At 46.7% G+C, this 19,296-nt stretch overlaps 2 protein-coding genes across 2 annotated transcripts in view; both read left to right on the forward strand.

The window, feature by feature from the left end:
• LOC119432386 (vitellogenin-2-like) overlaps positions 1-3,564 on the forward strand; it is a 30,946-nt gene extending 27,382 nt beyond the window's left edge. Inside the window, exons 25-27 of the mRNA XM_037699552.2 lie at positions 27-287; positions 1,278-1,668; positions 3,181-3,564. Of these exons, the coding sequence (XP_037555480.2) occupies positions 27-287; positions 1,278-1,668; positions 3,181-3,476 (948 nt within the window). The 3' untranslated portion in view covers positions 3,477-3,564. The remainder of the gene's footprint in view (positions 1-26; positions 288-1,277; positions 1,669-3,180) is intronic.
• Positions 3,565-5,817: 2,253 nt separating this feature from the next.
• LOC119432554 (uncharacterized) lies at positions 5,818-18,655 on the forward strand. The gene is made up of 6 exons (XM_049658294.1): positions 5,818-6,110; positions 7,168-7,370; positions 10,959-11,265; positions 12,998-13,233; positions 14,838-15,389; positions 18,607-18,655. The coding sequence occupies exons 3-6, from the start codon at positions 11,065-11,067 to the stop codon at positions 18,653-18,655; spliced, it is 1,038 nt and encodes a 345-aa protein (XP_049514251.1). The 5' UTR covers positions 5,818-6,110; positions 7,168-7,370; positions 10,959-11,064.
• The last annotated feature ends 641 nt before the right edge of the window (positions 18,656-19,296 follow it).

Genomic DNA, 19,296 nt, shown 5'->3' on the forward strand with positions numbered 1-19,296 from the left:
TCACGAATGGCACCGCCGACTTGCAGGCCCTGCAGGTCGTGCTGAAGAACCAGACCCTGGTGAAGCTGACGCCGCCCAAGGACCAGACCACGTACGAGGTCGAGGTCAACGGCACTCTGCTCACCGTGGACCCACTCCAGTCGCACGTGCTGCAGTACTACCACAACTACAGCTCGCAGGTGCTTCTCTACGTCACCGTCCACCACGAGGTGGCCCCGACCCTGTGGCTCAAGGTCCGCGACTCTGGCCTCCTCCTGGCTTACAACGGAAGCAGCGTTATCGTCTCGGTGAGTGCACCAATGAAAAAAAAAAAAGGGCGATCTCAATTGGGTTTAAGTACATTAAATCGTTAAGTCATCCGGGCTTTACCTGAACATTCAAAGCGTGCTCTCTGCCTCGTGAAACAGCTTCCGGGCTCTTTATTGAAAACTGGAGAGTTACTGTTGCAGGGCCTTTTACACAAACGCTCTGACATTGCACGAACGCTCTGATAATGACACGCTTGGCACAGTCGGGTTTGCGCCTGGTGCGTGTAACTGTAGCTGTCTTACTCTTTATTTGACTCATATTTGTTGTTATTATTCGAGGTGTGTAAGTGAGGTGATCGGGGGGGGGGGGGGGGGCGGAGACGATGCCGAGCCTCAGTCTAGAGTCTCAGAAAAATTTGGCAGTAATTGGGTAGATACTACGGCTTGTGGGACGAGAAGACTTTCAGTGAGCAGGCATAAGGGGAACCGAGGGGCTTGATCTTTGTTTTTCACCACCATATTCACGACTCCAACAGACAATGAAGCCACGGGTGGAATGGGGGAAATAAACTTGGATTTTCAATTTAATGCATAAATATTAAAGAAAAAGGTAAATGAGAGTGAACGAAAAAACAATCTGCCGCTGGCGGCTGCCGAATCCGCATCTCGCGTCGTACGCGTGCGATGCTACACCTGATGAGCAACGGTGCCATTTGTGTGTGGGCGTGTGCACGAGATCGGTTCCTGGGAGCTTTAGCCAGCACTACCGCTCAGGCTCCGCATAAATAAACGTGACCACGACAGTGTTGTTTGCCAGTTTAACAAGCAATATTAGCGTAAACGTCAACAAAGCTCTGGATTGCCTAAAATGCTGTAACGCGTCTCTATCTGTGCACTCTTCCGATTTCGTGAACAACTGAGCGACGCGCGTCCAGTTCCTCCATTTCGATTACCGCGTACGCTGGATATTTCAGTGCACTTCGCTGCTTTGTCTCACACTTTCTGGGTCACTTTATTTCTCCAATTCAGGTGAAGAAACCTAAGTACACGGGTACCCTGGTTGGTCTCTGCGGCGACAACAACAAGGAGTCCCAGTACGAGTACGTCACCCCCGAGAAGTGCGTTGTTACCGAGGTGGAAGACTTCCTGAACTCCTATTCCCTGGAGCCCGAGACCGTGCTCAAGGGTCACATCTTCTGCCCGGCCGGCGTCACCCCCAAGTTCGGCACTCCCGTGTACGGCGGCAGGTACAACAGCACCAGCTACAACAGCACCTGGTACAACAGCACCCGGTACAACCACACCAGGTACAACAGCACCAGGTACAACAACACCAGGTACAACAGCACGAAGATCAGCAAAATCAGCAAGATCAGCAAGATCCGCGGACAAAAGGTGTACAAGGACGACGATGTCTACGGTACGTGGGCCACCTCGAGATGCATCGGTCGGGTTGGAGTGCGGTTCTGAGGCACCAGTACACGGGCAAGGTTGAGAATTGCGTCGTTAGTGCGCATACAGCTGAAACATAAGCCTCGAAGATTCGTAGAATTCTAGAAATCAGTGGTCTTTCACTATAACAAAGGACTCGAATGGTTGTTTGCGTACCTTGCAAGTAGCACATTGAGGGCATTGAAAACAAGCACTTGTCGGGCTTGACGCATGTGCTCAATATCGCTGCGCATTACTTGGGGCAGCAAATAATTGTCGTAATAATGCAGGGAGGTTGAAGAATAAGCACCTTTACTATTGTGCCAACGAAAGCTTTGCGAGCGCCTGCTGTGCTGCAATCAGGACTTAAATGCAATAGAACCATTTCGTAATTGTAAAGCTATTTTCCCTCAGGCAATTTGCCAAACTAATGGCAAACCGCCTCATTTTCGCAAGGGCCCATTTTTGCAATGGCCGTGTAAAGCGCGCAGCTTGCTTGCGTTATGACATACTTGCGACATACATGACATACTTGACATGACTTGCTTGCGTTATGACAAGGTAGACATGGATCTCGTGATAGAACCGTGCGCGAGAGGTATGCTTTGGCATGTGCAACTGGCAGTCCATTTCAATGAAAGCATGGTTGGTGTCGCCGATAATTAGGCAAGTGTGCAATGCGGAGAAGCGCACCTGCGATGTAGGAAAACGTTCGAACCTAAGAATTACAAGATTATATGTACGATGTCTAACTCGAACACTAATTCCCACAGATGCGCCAGCCAATCAGGTTCGCTTATCCACCTGACGTCAAGCGGTTTCGCGTGTTAAAACGACTGTTTTCCCCGTACAAATCTGTCTTTGTGTCAGTGGTTTCAGGATGAAATCTGAACGTCTAGGGCAAATTTTATGCGTGACCTTGAGGTCACTGCTCAGCCCCAGCTAACAATTTAGGTTAAGATAACTAGTTCTACTTTTCAATTAACCTAGCATTTTCATTAGCACAGCGAAGTCCTTAAGCCGTGAGCAGACTCCAGCAGGCTCGGCTTTCTTTCAGCAATTAAGAGTAGGTGCAATGCATTTTTGTGCGGGGAACATGTTTGTAATTCTTAGATTGTCACCGACTACAAGCGCCCTAACGAGCATATGTAAATAGAATATTACAGTGAAGTGATACCTGTGAGTTATATGTCGTAAAGCAATACATCTTACAAACTATGTACAGAAAGAGGCTCCAAGTGAAATCACTGTAATGGTAACTCTCATATTGAGTAGAAAGGAAAAAAAATGTGCTAAGGGATCAACATGCAACTACGCAAAAACAAAGATTACTGATAGATAATACCATAAGACATCTCCTTAAGCATGAGGAAAATAATAAATACCTCGTGTGGAATTATTTCATTCGATCCATTACATATTTCCAGCGTCTTGTCGCTCAACTTGCCGCTCTAATCTTACACGATTTTTTCTTTTTTCCCGCCTTCTTCGGTCCGCGTAGACGAAGTTGTCGCCCAGGTGACCAACCCCGAGTGTATGACGGAGCGTCGCAAGGTCGTCTACGAGGGGGGCAAGGTCTGCATAAGTCTGAACAAGGTGACCGCCTGCAAGCGCGGATGCAAGCCCAGCAAGACTGAGCCGCGAGAGCTCGAGTTCACCTGCCTGGACAAGGAGAACTCGAAGCTGAAGAAGATGCTCAAGGACATCCAGAGCAAGCGCGAGCTGCCCATGTCGCTGACCGACATCCCGACCATCACCAAGACCGTCGACGTGCCCGTCGACTGCGTCACCAAGTAGAGGAAGTCGCCAGGCCCGCCGCGCGACCGCCTGATTTCTCGCGTTGTAGAAAATAAACGATAATTTTTGTTTTTCTTGAAGTACCTTCGCCTCATTGTTGTCTTCAGCACGCGGGATTCACTTCCAGTGTCCCGCTATAGACTATTTTACGGAAGCGTTTAGGTGCCGCCATCTTGGGCTGTTAACGCTGCTGTTTTCGATCTTACTGTACATTAATGTACATTACTACAGTCGATTTGCGGGTACGAAAACTTGGCCCTATAGCCACCATCTCTCGGCGCGCCTCGCGCACAGCCTGCGGGATTGATGACGTGACAGCTTATGGCGAGCGAATACAGGCTGCAAGCATGCGACCAGAACAGGCTGAGAGCTATCGCGGCCGTTGGTTGGCCTGTTCCAGCAATCTGCAGTAAAAGATGGCTGCCACGTACGAGCACTGAACATTCTGGTCTATAGCTAAACCGAGCAAAATATTAAAAAGCCCAGGACCTCACGCTCAACAACAACAATAGTGATGACAACGACAACAACAACGAAAACGACAACAAAAACAACAACAAACACTTCGTCGCCGTTCTTGTAGCAATGGGCAGGTCCAGCCGCGGATCCGCGTGGCAAAAAAAAAAAAAAGAAATGTGATGGAATTTACCTCACCTAAACGGCAGTATAACACACGGCATAAAGACGCGCATGCTGCTGTATGGTAAAGAGTCGAGCGCGGACCGAACAATTCAAAGCCGCCACTCTACAACCACATCCATTGGTGAACAGGCGTCAGCGGTAGGAAATGCCTCTGTCTCTAAATTGCGGTGCCCACAGTATCCGAAAATAGGCACCAAATCATAAGCACGTCAAGAAATATCTATTAGTCAACAAGGTTATGTAACAAGGATAATGACATGCTCCGATAAAAGCTTGTGTCACGTTCTATCCGTTAGGACGCAAACGATGCGAGTCGCACTTATTAAAGAATGCATTTGTTTCATCAGGGAGAACGGATGAGTTTCGTTTATTGCGGCTGGCCATATCCGTACTTGTCTCCTAGCTGTTGTCTTCATGACACCCTTCTAGAGTGTGTCAGTCGCTTCAACCAAAACACGAAACACGGCGAGTTTTTAGGCGATATTTTCGGGTGCCATTTTTTAGAATTTCTGAATTTGTGAGGCCTCGATCTAGAGCTGTGCATCCCTCTCTTATCCCCCTTCCCCAAATCCCCGTGGACTGTAGCCGGCTAGAGCGCGCCATGCCAAACTAATCTTTGAGATTGAAGAAAAAAAACAGCGCAAAAGAGACGAGGACGAAAAGAAGACTGGTACAACGGACGGGCGCTTAACTTCCAACTAAATTTTATTTGAAGAAGCAAGGTTTATATACATGAATAATTATTGCATCACCGTGACGTCATTGACTCTCTATCGCATCAGAAAGGCAATCTCTCTGTCGGCAAGTGATACTGACGTGCAGCTAATGCACATGCCCTCGACCCTCGCAATGTAAAAAGCTTCAAGTATCTCCCTTTCTTGTCTATCTCCGGATTGTGCCAGAAACTTGGTGTGATAAAGGTTCGGACGGCATTTGCGACGTTTACAATGTGCGGCCAAATGACCTCCTGCATTGTTATTTACGGTCCAGTTGTACTCTCACCCCTGTCATTGTAACAACGCCCCCGTCTGCTCAATTATATAGAGGTTTGCAGATTAGGGGATTTCATATAGACAAGATTTCAAGTGCAACGCGTGTATAGCGCTGCATGTTTCTTAGAGCATGGATCTTTACGCCTTTTGCTGAAGCAAATTTCATCTCCCTCTTTCTGCGCAAAATTGCATCAGACTAGTCTTGGACATCCGTATTTCATGCCCTATCAAAGCAGATTCCAGCGAGAAAAGAAGCCATAGTCGTAGCCACGTGGCAATTAAGTTCGCTCTGATATACGCTTGCTTTACGCCTCCGCACTTATTTTCATTCGTTCGCAATAAAATAGTGAATGAATGGAAATTACGCACAGGCGTAATTTTGTCACCTGTCGCTATCGTTTTCATGCAGTTACCTAGACTGGATGGGCGACCTTATCCTTGATTGTACGTTGTCTAGAAATAGTGTGTTTCCTTCAGCAGTTTCGCTTAGGCTTCGCTGAAGAAAAAGAAGCGTTACTTGTCGCGTGGCGCCTTCACGCACCCATTTTTGTTTTAGTGAGAAGGTTCGAAATCGGCGGTCGGCGAAAGAGGCGGTCGCCCTTTGTTGCACAAAGTATACAGCTCGTAGCGCGACGCCTAGCCGGCAGCTGAACCGACGCGCATTGGAAGCCCGGTGCGAGGAATGGATCCGCGATCCTACAGGAGACGGAACCGTTCGCCATGACGAGCGCGACGGAGGACGCTCGATCTCGCTGGCGGAGTCAGCACCGGTGGTCGGACGCAGCAGCTGCGCGGGAAGGCGCTGCGCCATTCCATGAGCAAGTCCAAGTGCCTTCCTGGGACTCCGAAGTGTTCTCAGGCCGCGGTCGAGCGCCTCACGTCGCCCCCGTGTGGGAAACGTGGCTATCGAGCGACGGTCCGACTGCGGAGGAGGACACTGCATCCTCGGGCAGCTCGGCGTCCGCCTGCCGCCACTACTCGAGGCACGACGCTGACTCCGGTGAGTATCCGCCCGGTCCTTTGTTCTTTGCAGTCAGCGACTGATCGTGCCACTGCAAGGGCGGGGATAATGCAATGAATATTTTCTCCTTGAATAATTTTTCTCCTTTAGCCGTTTTTCCAGTGATCCTAGCGACCATCCACTTATCGCCAGGATCAGCCGGTCCTGAGCGGCGGACGATAAAAAAAGGAATAGAATATAGCGAAAGGAATCGCTACACTATACCGGCCAAGTTAACATCACATAACCTTGGCGATTTCGATTGCAAATTCTCACGTGCGACGCCGCAGGTGTGGTAACTGATAATATTTTGCAAAGTGTGGGACAAAATACATGGGCGTTCCAGTGAACTCTTGTGCTTCAATGTATACAAGAGCGCTATCCTAAAAAAAAGTAAGTGGAAGAACAGCGAATTTTTACGGAAAGTCTGATGGCAGACATCTCCAAACTGATGTAATTCTAAAAAAAATCATTCCAAGTTAATACGCCTTGCAAGCTCACCGGCTACAATTCGTAATTGCAATATGTGACATAATGTAATTAAGTCAATTTGTGATTTTTAATTAGTTCAATATGTGTTTTACATTCTCCGGCAATTAACATCCGCCTATCTTAAAATCCACTTCAAGGACTACAATATTGTTATCTGCAACAGGCGAATTCTAATAATTAATGAAAACCTAAAAATAATCACCTCGTTTATTAAATAACAAGGTGTGTGTTATTTCCAATAATGATAAGCGTAATTTATAAAATGGAGTTGGTTGTAACTGATTACTTTTCTTGTTTAGATAGAAGTCACTTGTTTGTTTTCTCTTTGTTACACCTATTCACTCTACAAGTCGCTACCGTGTGTCATATATTACAAGCACTGCTGCTAATGGAGCCTGGGCCATTGTGAAACTGAAACGACAGCTTTCTCGACAGGTGTACATCCAGTTCCCTACTGTTCTGAAAAATAAATATGGAGCGAACGAAGACGCGAATTGCTTACGAAGTTGCTCGCGACTCGGTGAGCAATCACTGCATTCCAAACTGCGCGCATCCCCGTCTATAGATTCAACGCCGTCCTTCGACACCCACACATTCTCCGCGGAGGGCAGGGCGCCGAGCCCGGCTGGCGCGCCCTCGAACCTCCGGCTCGTGGCACTGACGGCACTGGCGGCTCTGCTCGTGTGCGCCGTGGTGGCCACAAACGCGAAGGTCAACCGCATCGTCCTCGCTTCTCTGGACACGGAGTCGCCCGACGAAACGCGACAGGTATGTATACCCCCTATTGGCCGCCGTGTAATTGGGGTGGCTTTAACAAACGCCGAACACGCGCAGGGGCGTGGGGGTGTGAAGCACGGAATCCCTTCATGTTTTACGCGTTCGTTCATTCAGACTCCACCTAATTGCGCTCTCTAAATTAGTGACTGTGCTATTTAGAAGCGCCCGCAGGCCCCTCTATCTGTCGTATCTAATGTCCTAATATAGGTATTATAGGGGAATCTGCCGTCACCGTCATTTCATAATCGTCAGACAGTCGCTGTCAAGCATCCGCCGCCATGGCGCGATGCCGTCGCGCACGTGACGTAATTGTCATTCCAGCTTGGTCACTTGGTTGTCGTCATATACACTCGTCGCTGTCCCATTGTCCTCGTTGCGTCGTGGTCACTCTGTCGTGGTTATCCCATTTTAATCTCAATGTCATCATGCCGCCGTAGTTGTACCACCTTTGTCGTTCCATCGACGCCATTCCTTCTGGTCATGGGCGACCTCGGTAAGCGATTGCCATGCCAAAGTGAACATTGAATATAGTCATGCTGTGGAAGCCTGAGAATGGCCAACGCAATTTTAATAAACTTGACTTCAGCAATGCGGTGTGTTGCTACACTGCTTGAATGCTAACCGTATTTACCTCCGACAGTCAACTTGAGACGGGTTCTGCCCGGGGGCGTAGCCAGGGGGGGTCGGCTGATGGGGCTTCAGCCCCTACCGAAATTTTTTCGTGCTGGCATTCACCGCCGACCATAACCACCGGCGTCGGGAATCATTGTGAATTTTGTGTACAATGTCTTTTTCCCGCTCGAAAATACATTTCGGCACGAACATTGCGAACTCGGGCTGGATTTCGTGGCAACGCCCTTGCACCTGGAGTCACATGACGCAAGGATCGAGCTCAATCCGAGCACAAATTTTCAAGGGCTTTTCGATAGCGAGCGGGCGCGCTGCTGCATTTCGCAGCGGCCGCGGAATCTACGGAGCGCATGAATTTCAATTCCGAAACTTTATGGGTATAACGTTCTCGGAAACTTTTGACGAGAAACGTGCACTGATATTTCCAAAGGCGCGCTTTAGATTTTCAATTCTGGAACTTTATGGGTGTAATGTTCTTATAAACTTGGGCCAACATGCGCGCACTGGAGCCCTCATTTTCCAAGCCGTTCCAGAAATGGAAGCACGCGCTCGCAATCTTCCACACACGCGAAAAATACTAAATATCACCGTGACTGTCAGCTGACAGCTGATAATTTTCTCCAAACACTTTCAGAAAGCCCACCCAATGTGTTCGATCAGCTGGACCAGGGCAGGCAAAGTAAAATAAGAAAAAACATAAGAAAGTTGACGGCCTATTTTGAGGCAGTTATTTTTTGCGGGCGACAGGGTTCGGCTCTCCGTGGCCATAGGGACAGTGGTCCTATGAATTTAAGCAATGGATCCGCTAAAAATACTGGTATTTTCAGAGCGCTCTTTCGCATGTGAGCTGATTGTGGAGGTACGTATCTGAAGAACCATTTGGAAAGTTGTCCCAGTAATGCCTCGTATTTAAGCCAAGAAGTAAAAAACCAAATTATAGAAATTTGTGGTGAAATTATCAAAGAAATCCCAGATGCAAAATTAAACGCTGGAGGCTGCTTCTCCATACTTGCTGACGAAGTGACGGATATTGCTGGAATCGAACAGCTTATACTGTTTGTGCAAGCTACCTAAACAAGGATGCCAACGATATCGAAGGAGTGTTTTTAGGTTTTAGCACCGGGATCGGTACCTTCTCTCATTGCGACTGTAGGTTCCATGTAAATGTGTACAAACTGCTGCAGATTCTAGTCACCCTTCCAATGACCACTGCCAGCGCAGAGAGATTATCTTTAACATGAGATTACTAAAAAACTGCTTGCGCTCTACAATGTCTGAGGAACGCATGGTTAGGCTGGCCATTCTATACGCCCACAGAGTCGTCGGCATCAATGTGAGCAAAATCATTGACCGCTTCGCTAAACTTCCCCGCCAATTGAAGTTGGACCTCTAGATAGTGAAGCAGCAAACATCAATGCAAATGAAAAAAACTCTGTTCCTTCAGGTCCATAAACGCGTAATTATGAAAACGCATGGCTGTTCATTAGTTTTAAAACCGCAGAAATTTTCGCCGTTTATTCTAACAGTTAAGATCATGATCAAAATTATCATGCGAATACGAAGATTACGAGGACATCAATAACCAATTTTGGCCAACCTTGCTGATTCAAAGCCCGGCCCACGTGGCGTTTCCGAACAAACACACTCGGATATTGGGTAGTTCAACTTGCCACATCATCTGTGGCTTTTTAGCTACCTGCTCTTCCTTCTGTTTTGAACCGAAGCAATACCCTTCTTTAATTTTGGGTGCAGAATATTTGTTTCCGCTCTGTAGGCAGTTAAATTACACATTTTCGTACTGATTTCTGCATTATTCCTCTATTATTCTACCCATATGGTGCTGTCGCGACCACCGCATGGCCCAAGTACATATCACGATTTCGGCGATCATAGTTTTGTTCTTGCCTAGATCGTCTGTCTTTCTATGCGTAAAGTTTACTATCTGTGACTGCACAACATGTTTATTTGTCTTGTTTGACGCATTACATACACTGACGTTTGCTTAAATACGTAAATTTATTGGAGACTTATACGCATATTTAAATATCTTGTTGCGAGGTTTTGTGTATACAAGCAATGAACTTTGTTTCCAGCGACCCTTTCTTGCCCTTTATCAAGTTGTATCTTCGCATTTGGATATTCCCTTCTATCTTTACATTTCTAATTTATATCTTGCAGATCTGCTGCTTTTTATGTGTACTCACTATTGCGACTATAATATCGGTATAATTACAATACACGATCAGTAACAGCTGCTCCTGCGCAATCTATTGCAGCGAAGGACAGCGTCAGTGAGTTTTATCCCTGGCCATCGGATAGGTACAAAAATGTAAACAAGGTATTGAATGACAAAGATTCATCAAAATGTTTGTCCTCAACTTGTTGATTTCATCCCTTTACGTTTTTCATAACGGCTGCATGCACTGCTTTGCTGGTTTCGAACTGACATAGTTATAAAGTTCGTGTGATATTTTCTTTACATATTAAATGCACAAACAAAGAAAAAAAAACGCAGGAAGCATTGATATCGACTTATTTCTGCCACAATTTCTGGGACATGCGAATATATTCTTTTATGAAAAAATACATATTTTACTGGACAGTGCGTCGCGTTCCACAATTCGTTTGCAGTGTCTAATATACAATGGCATTGACAATCGCAATGCAGTTATTATTCATGTATTTGATCCCTCGACAAATTGTATAACGAGGAGGCCACGCTGCAACGTGAGCCCCCCCCCCCCCCCCCCCCCCCCCGAACAAAATTACTGGCTACGCCACTGCTTCTACCGTAATAATAAACGATAGTGCATTGCACTTCAGCGATGTCCTTGGTCAGCTACCTCCTGGGCGGCTTTCAAGGGTGAGGCTATGCGTGCTTGCCGACTACTTTAACGTTGAAAACATGGTCGGGCTCATAACTCGTACGGCACTCTTGTTCAACCACAGGCGAAACTTGTTAACCGGAAGCCTTCGGCCACTGAGCCCGGGCTTCCAGTCAGTCTACTGCCGGGTTCGGCACACGGTGACGTCGTGCGGCCGGGCGAGCCACGAGATGACGACGCAGGTCCCCACTGTGATCGCTAGCGACCCGGAGCAGTCGAACGCAGATGCCTACACTGCTGCTGGTGAAGGCACGGGCGCACCAGGCATCACCCGCTCGAGAATTCCGGACGCCAGTACCTTCGATTTGGGCGACAGTGGCGACGTGGGGCGGACGGCCGAGGAAACACCGGGCCGATCGTACCGGAGGACGGTGAGAGAGAGAGTCCGTAGCGTTTGCCGGGAAAATTATTAGATGGAGCTCTGGTTCTGCGATCGTTGTACTACCACGGCCGTAGTGGGTAGATGGTACATACAGGGTTCTTCGGCACACACTTTCAGTAAGTTAAAGATATTGCCCGTGGCGGACAGCAAAATTCTAGTCCGTGAGTTGGTGTACTCGAAGAGGCGGACAATACTTGCACAAAGAATTGAAATGCATAATCGACAAATAAACAAAAATGCACTAAGTGTTTAACTGGTTACCTTATGGCACATATTGAAATTTACAAATTCGCCAGAAGAGCACTACTAATCGGTCAAGGAAACTCTACGGGAGCCCTGAATTCAAATAATTTTCCTTAAATGTATCTACATACTCGGACCAACGTTTTCGTTTTAACAAGTTTAAACGTCTCGCTAGCGCACCCCATGCAAAAACGAACCAAACGTACAGCTTGTTTTTATTCGCCCAAACAAACATATACGCAAGGAAAGAGCAAATAAACATACTAGTGAAGTTAGTTATTTCAGAGGAAGGCTTCGAAGAAAGTTAAGAAAATACTTAAAAACATTGAAAGTTTGCTTAACTCCAGCACTAATAAAGGTTTCACTGCCGAGCTTCAAAATTATAAGGTTAGCTGAGAATGCGTGTTCTTTGCACTAAAATACAGCGATACTGTCCCTTTTATGAATGCCCGTATAACTTGTCTTCTACCGCTCTAAGAGGCTTTCTGTGTGATACACTTCAAAGCAAGGCGTAAAGCGCAGTGCCACACCGCGGTTTTCGCACCATGTCCTGGTTTCCTATCGAGTACTTCACTTCCGATCAAATGAGGACTGTGTCAAACACACCAAGCATCTCCGTGTTGGCGTTTGACAAACTTTGAACATATTTGAGCATATTTGAGTAGCTGAGGATTTACCATTCTTTGTGTTGGGGAGTTCTGGCCAATGACAGCCTGAACGGGCCTCAGGGTGGACGGCAAATTAGTGTCGTTTTTACCAGTCGCCTCCTTGGAGACAAAGCCATTGAAAAAAAGCCAAATCTAACATGTGCCGGAAATTTTTGTAGTAACAAGTTTCCGTTAGTAGTTGCACGGATTGTTACTAGGTGAAATTCTGAACCATTTTGTGGACCACCCATTGTGTTTTTCGAATCTACGAATCGAACCTACTCGCCTAAAATAATAACTCTTGATCGAGCTCATCAGAAAGCTCAACCTGGCTGACTGAAGAAGCAGAAAACCTGGAGAAGTTATTTTTGCAATTTTATTCTCTCTTTCCTTAAGCCTGACGTGCCCAGTCTCTGGGCATGCGCATTCCTAAGAGCACACGCGCTCCTTCTATCTTTCTAGCACGTCAGTGCCCAGTGAGACCAGATGCTGGACACTTGTACCTAGAACAAAAACAGCGAGTTTGGTGACGTAAACTTAAAGCATGTGCGACTAAAAACTGTAATCCCCCGCCCACTAGGCTGTCGATTACGGCGCATCTGTTGGCACGCCAAGCTTCTGTCTGGTCGCAAGACAGCGGTCGTGCCATGGCTTTTATTGCCACGTACGTCATCTGCGCTGGTCCTTGTGTCCGTACCAAGCAAGTTTTAAAATAAAACCGAAAGCCTACTTGGTCCGCACGGAAGATTCCGCGGTATTACCTAGCCTCAGGATATCTGTCTAGTCTGCATGATGCGACTCATGTATCGTTTTTCGTTTGTCGCGTCGCAGAACAAGCCCGACTGCCAGGCCGTCGTGTACACGTACTGCCCGGTGGCCCGACGTGAATTCCACTACCGGGCGTCGGTGAACGCCTGCTGGCCACCGCGCTTGACCCCGTGGTGCAGCTGTGTGCTCGCGGGTTCAACAGGTTCACCTCGCGCTGCCAACTGCGAGCACAGCTGCGTCTTTGGCTACAGGCCCAAGGACGCCTGCTTCGACACGCCGCTGTTTTCTGGCTGCGACAGGTAAAAACGCCCGTGTGCTTGCGTTGTAGTGCACGTTAAAGAACCCCAGGTGGTCAAAATTAATCCGGAGCCCTCCACTACGGCGTGCCTCATAATCAGAACTGGTTTTGGCACGTAAAACCACAGGAAGAAGAAGAACAGGTACTTACAACACGACAACGCATTAGACCATACAACTAAGCCTGAGCTGTTCCCGGGGCGACTGAGTGCTACTTGCAAGGTTTTTCAAAAGGGGTAAACTAAGTTCAGATAGGGAGGGCCTTGTAACTGATTCGGAATAGCCAAACTATCGTATAAAGTATATGGTCGAAAGCCGCAGTCCACTTTCGTGACTTCTGAAACCGCCATATTGATAGGAATGTAGGAAATATAGGACTTGTGGTTACCTGGGGAGGTATTCGTGAGAGTCCACCTAGTGGACATGTCCATTTCGTCTGCGACTGAAGTGCTGATTGGCTGTGGCGCGTGGCTCCTGCTAAAGCGCACCCCAGCCCAGCCAATTTGAACTTCAACAGCAGACGAAATGGACATGTCCACTAGGTGGACTCTTACAGAATACCTCCCCTGGTGTAGTCTTTGCAAAAATGTGTACCTGAATTTATACAATTCCCTGGTCAAGTAAAGTTCCCTGGTCAAGTAAACGACATTACGACGATATTTTGTACGCCGTTGGCGCTATCGAGCGATTCAACCTGTTAGCCTCTGCCAGTGCAGAGCAGACGTAAATCTGAATGAATATTTCCGCCTGATTAGAACATTCATGGAAATACATCTCTAAAAGCTCCCTTTTATTTTGTGAATCATTCTGCACCACGCAATCGACGCACCCACTCCACTATTTTCACTCCTAGGTCATGCTTACACTCTTCTGAATTCTCCTTCATCCTGAACACTGTTGAGCAGTGACATAATTAAGAAGGCCTTGTGCGTGACTTTCTTGGTGATTTCGTAGAGCGTTTAACAAATGTTATTGTATGATTGCTTATTTCTCTGCCTATTTGTCACAAAGATTGCCCCCCAACTGTTTTCCCTGCTTTTATGTTTGCCTACAATCTGCGTTCACTCTTCCTATGTCTTTCTGTGCGAAATAGCAGTATTTGTAAATAAATAAATAAATAAATAAATAAATAAATAAATAAATAAATAAATAAATAAATAAATTTAGTATTTGCTGGGAGGAAGGAAGGAAAAAGAAAACGAGCAATAGATAATAATCAATTGACGAGAGAACGTCTAGGCAGCAAGAAAAAAAAAAAAAACGCGCGAATGCAATCGCTGTTCTTGTCTCGTCTTGGCTTTTTTTTTCTTGGTTTCGACTTACGCTGCGCCCAATTCTTTCTACACAAACGCACGATCAAGAGCAAAAGTCCGGGGAGCAGAAGTACCGGTAATTTTTTTTTTCTTCTTCGCATCCTAGGCATACAGGCTGAAATCAAGTGGTACTGCCTCGTGCCCCTGTTTGACCACCGTCAAGACAATTTCACCTTGAACGGCTGTTCTAGACGAAATCAATGTTCGTTTTTTTTTTTTGTTGTTGATGCCGTGGTCTATAGGCTTCTTGTTCTCGACTGTAGCACGTCGTTGCCGCGTCTTCGTTGGTGCAGGCAAGACGTGAGCGAGACCGCGTGGTACTTCGAGGGCGGCCGCTGCCACCTGTGGGGCTTCCCCGCGGGCGCCTGCCCCTCCAACGACAGCGCCGTCTTCTCGACGGCCGCCGAAGTGCGCCAGCCGCTGCGCGGGCGGCTCGCGCCACGGGTTCCCCCCGTGCGGCGTCCCGCGGCCGACGGCCTGCGGCCGGAACCAGCTGCGGTTCCCGTTCTTCGCTCACTTCTCGGTGGCCGAGGGTCGGATGCGGTGTCTGCGCACTTCGGCCGTCCTGGACGTCGGCCACAGGTGCTTGGCCGGCGACAACCGGTTCGCCTCGCTCGCCGACTGCGCCGAGGCCTGCGCGAGGACGACGACGCGGTAGCGCCCGCTGGTTCAAGTGATGCTCTGCTTCGCGGTCGCGCTCGCCCACGACCTCTGGCGCAAGCTGATTGGACGGGGAAGAAAACATACAGCAAGCAAACTGTCTCACGAACCGAGCGTTTCGGGTGCCCCGTCCCCAGGGAGACGAGCGATTTTTCATTGTATTTTTTTCGTAATTTATTATCGCGGTCTTCGATGTCTTGTTTTCGTATTTCGCTTTTAGTACAACGCGAAGAAATAAATGTTTAAAGGTACTATTTGGTTGCTTTGCTTGGTATCAACGGTGTCCTTCTGCCTTTCCGAAGCACGAGCGGCGGATTTGCGTGCGATAAAGCAGTTGTGCTCTGGAATTCACAAGACAACCGGAATGCTTAATTTTCAGCGTAAGCGACCGGCAAGTGATGCATAAACTCAGTTTTCAATGTGATAAGCCTGTTTCACGTGATTCGACTTACAACGCGCCAAAAGTGAGATTTCCGCCTCATGCGAGGGAAATCGCAGTCGCAGCTCGCAAAGCGAACGTGCAAACTATATTCGTAATTAATTTTCTAGAAAAGCATATTTAACCGCTTTGACTGGGATTTAACGGCATCGTCAATTTGGTTTCGAAGCATTATTGCGCGATAAGCATTATTTAAATATTTATCTAATTTTTCTGATGTATCATTTTTCTCCTGCGCATAAACCGATAAACCTTAAATGCGTTGCAGACTTTGTATCCTTACTGCAACTGTATTAACACTCACGTTAAAATGTAATTGCATATTGCACTTACTCCGGTGCGTTGAATTTCTTTTGTTTATGCTGGTCGTAACATATCGCAGCATTTAAGAAACTAAACATCCTTGCCTTTTCTTGCTTCTCTGTCTATACTTCCTGTAAAACATATGCAACAATGTGAAAAGCAGGCAAACACCTTGTTTTTATAAGCAGTAGATACCACATTAAAGAAAATTAGATCACAATTGTGCAGTGAAGTCAGCCGGTTGCATCTCTTCCTGTGAATGATGGCATCTTTTCAAGTGGGGATGGTTCTTGCACGTCCACAGCTCATAAAGTGTGCAAACGCATCACGAGGCATAGGCCGTGCCCAACAAGAAGGAGGCAATGTTGGCAATGAGTTTGCAGTTACATGGATTACTGCATAAACTCGTATAACCATATACCATCATTACTCAGCCGAGCTTGCTCTGACTCATATTCACCAAAATTATACTCAGCTGAGCTTACTCTGACTCATATTCACCAACATTATACTCTACCGAGCTTGCTCTGAATTATATTCACCAAAATTATACTCAGCTGAGCTTGCTCGGACTCATATTCACTAATGTTATACTCAGCCGAGCTTGCTCCGACTCATTCGCCAAAATTCTGCTCCGCCAGGCTAACAGGAACTCAGCCTCACCGTTAGTCTTAGTGAGCTGACGTTTGAGTGAGTTCATCGAGCTATGTATACATTAAAGTTGTGACCTGTGCGGGGCATTAGCAAACATTGCATACGAGTCCATGTTGCATCGGATGAAATAAAGACAACTGTACACATTGCAGTTTGTTTTATAGAATCTAATCGACCTTTGCATGAAAGCTTCACATTATGTGAATCCCAACAAGTGCATTGAATCTGCATCATAGTTTCTGCCGATGCTGTTGGCTATCTTGGCCATTACTCGGCGGCCACATATTGTACATTTCAACACAAAGTTGAATAAATGACTGTAGTGCAATATATTAGGAAAAATTTGCGTAGCTTGCACTAGTGGCGGCAAGGCTAAAGAAACAGCGGGACGGTACCTAGCACAACCAAGTAATACCGAGCATTTTCCTGGAATTTAATTATTATTGATCGATTATTGATTACCTATTGATTGGCTATCTATTGGCCATCGCAAGGTATTGGCCACGCATTTGGGCTAGGCTAAGCACTACCAAGACATCTCAGCATTTTCTGGAATTTATTGTTTATTGATCGATTATCGATTAGCTATTGCTTGGCTATCGATTGGCTATCGCAAGGTATTGGCCACGTATTGGAGCTATAGGCTTAAACACCTTCGCTAGTTCACAGGGGTATGTGCCATTGCGCTTGAACCTTTTCCGCACAACCGCCAGGATCGGCCCACATTTTCTGTTCCCTCTGCACGACTAACAGTCGGCTTAATTAAACAGCTCCGCTATTAAAAGATGCTTGCATCACTGCAAGTACAACAATCAGAACATGATACAAACACATTCGGAATATAAGATGCACACGAATGCTAAGTATATGTACAGACGGAATCAGGTGGCCGCTATCTATTGCAAAAAAAAAAAAAAAAAAAAAGCACAGGCCAACACTGCAATGAAACCACGCATAATCATGCCCCTTGCCAGGTGTACATGGGCTGTAGGAGAAACACGTGGAACCTAGTAGTTACCTCGTGGTAGCAGCTATGGACGGTGTTGTATTCCAGAGCCGGCCACTGAACCACTCAAATGTGTTCAGTCTGCACTTGTACTTAGGCGCACTTTTTATTGTCTATATTTCAAAAATTTAATGTGCTCTCCTCAAAAATTTCACTATGCTTGGATTCTGAGACTTGCAAAACTAAACAGTTTTATTCCAAACTTGTTCATGGAGAAAGGTCATATAAAAACGTAGAGATATTGTCAATGCCCCTCACTTTCCCCCAGAACATATGTAGGATGCTATTGACATTCACGCCGCTTTTCAACAGCAAGAAAGGGAATCATCTTCCCCTGCTTTCAGCATTGGGTTAATGCAGGCAATTCAGGGAGGCATAAAGTTTTGATAATACAATCCGCTCGGGAATACCAGATTAAATTGTACCTGGACGCTTTTCTTGTACGTTCTTATTTTGGTCTAATAATCTAGTTTAAACTGGCTCCTATTACCATGCTCTAAGATTTCTCTAATACACGTTAAGCACATTACTAGCTAGAATGCTATGATGCTACGTAGACAAGTGACTGCAGCTCCTAAAAAATTCCGGTGTCGGCTTTTACAGCTTTCGAAATATTCAGAGAGGACTTGTATACATAATTACAGCAAACACGCCGCGATGGACGAAGCAGGCTGGCGCTAAGATTAAAGTGCACAACACAAGTTCCATTGCACGTTCAGTAATTACACAAAGATAATTTGCGGCTTCCTTCAGGGCAGGCTTGAGCTTTCGGGTTGGTGCTTGCTGCTAAGTTTGGTGCAAGTGTAGGGCTTGCAGCAGGAACCACCATTAATATACACACATCCTTTCTTCAGAAGCTGACGTTAAGCACGGGTGGCGCGAGGGTCTCTCTGCGTTGACATGACGACTTCGCTGTAGTCGAATACCGAATACTGCATATGCGATGAGGGCAGCCAAATGGGCTTGTTGACAGGTTCTGTTGTAATTTGTTGTAGCGCAGGCAGAACGACACGGACATTGAAGACACGCGAGACAGCACACAGCGCTGAACGGCCAGCTGCGAACAGCTGTTCACGTCCGCGCCATGTCTCCTCGGACTGAACATCAGAAACCGCTGTTGCACACTCCAAAACAAATTAAGCTTTCAAGCGTTTTTAGGTCAGAAAACACGCTTATTAGTTGCTCCTGCTAAAGACTGGTCAATGATTTTGTAACACACAGGGTTTTCTATTAAATAAAAAAAAATTATGCGGCGGATGCCACAAAATTTGGTGGCAAGCAACCCTGGGCGTCACACCAGCCGCATTGTTGAAATCGCAATCGTGTGAAATGAGCCCTCTAAACAATCGCATTGCGACGCACGCGACTACACCAATTTTTGTCGCTCCAGTCGCAGCATGTGAAACAGCCCATACTCGTGCAGTGCGATTTCCGTGTATTGTGAATACCTGGAAGTGTGTCATGATTGGAGCGGCATCTCAGCTTTGTATCTGTTTTATTCTTATTTTATAGATGCGTCATTTAACACAGCAGTTTGCTTGCAATTTATTGCTTTCTTTAGCGCTTTTAGTACATCGTCCGAAATGAAAATGTAACTGGGTATGAACCCATTTCATTCTTTTGCATTAAGGAGTGCCTTTTTCCTGATCGAAATCTAGGCGCCAAGGAGTGCTTCAGCGATTCGCGTGTG

This window comes from Dermacentor silvarum, chromosome 11, assembly GCF_013339745.2.
Source record: "Dermacentor silvarum isolate Dsil-2018 chromosome 11, BIME_Dsil_1.4, whole genome shotgun sequence".
Classification (NCBI taxonomy): domain Eukaryota; kingdom Metazoa; phylum Arthropoda; class Arachnida; order Ixodida; family Ixodidae; genus Dermacentor; species Dermacentor silvarum.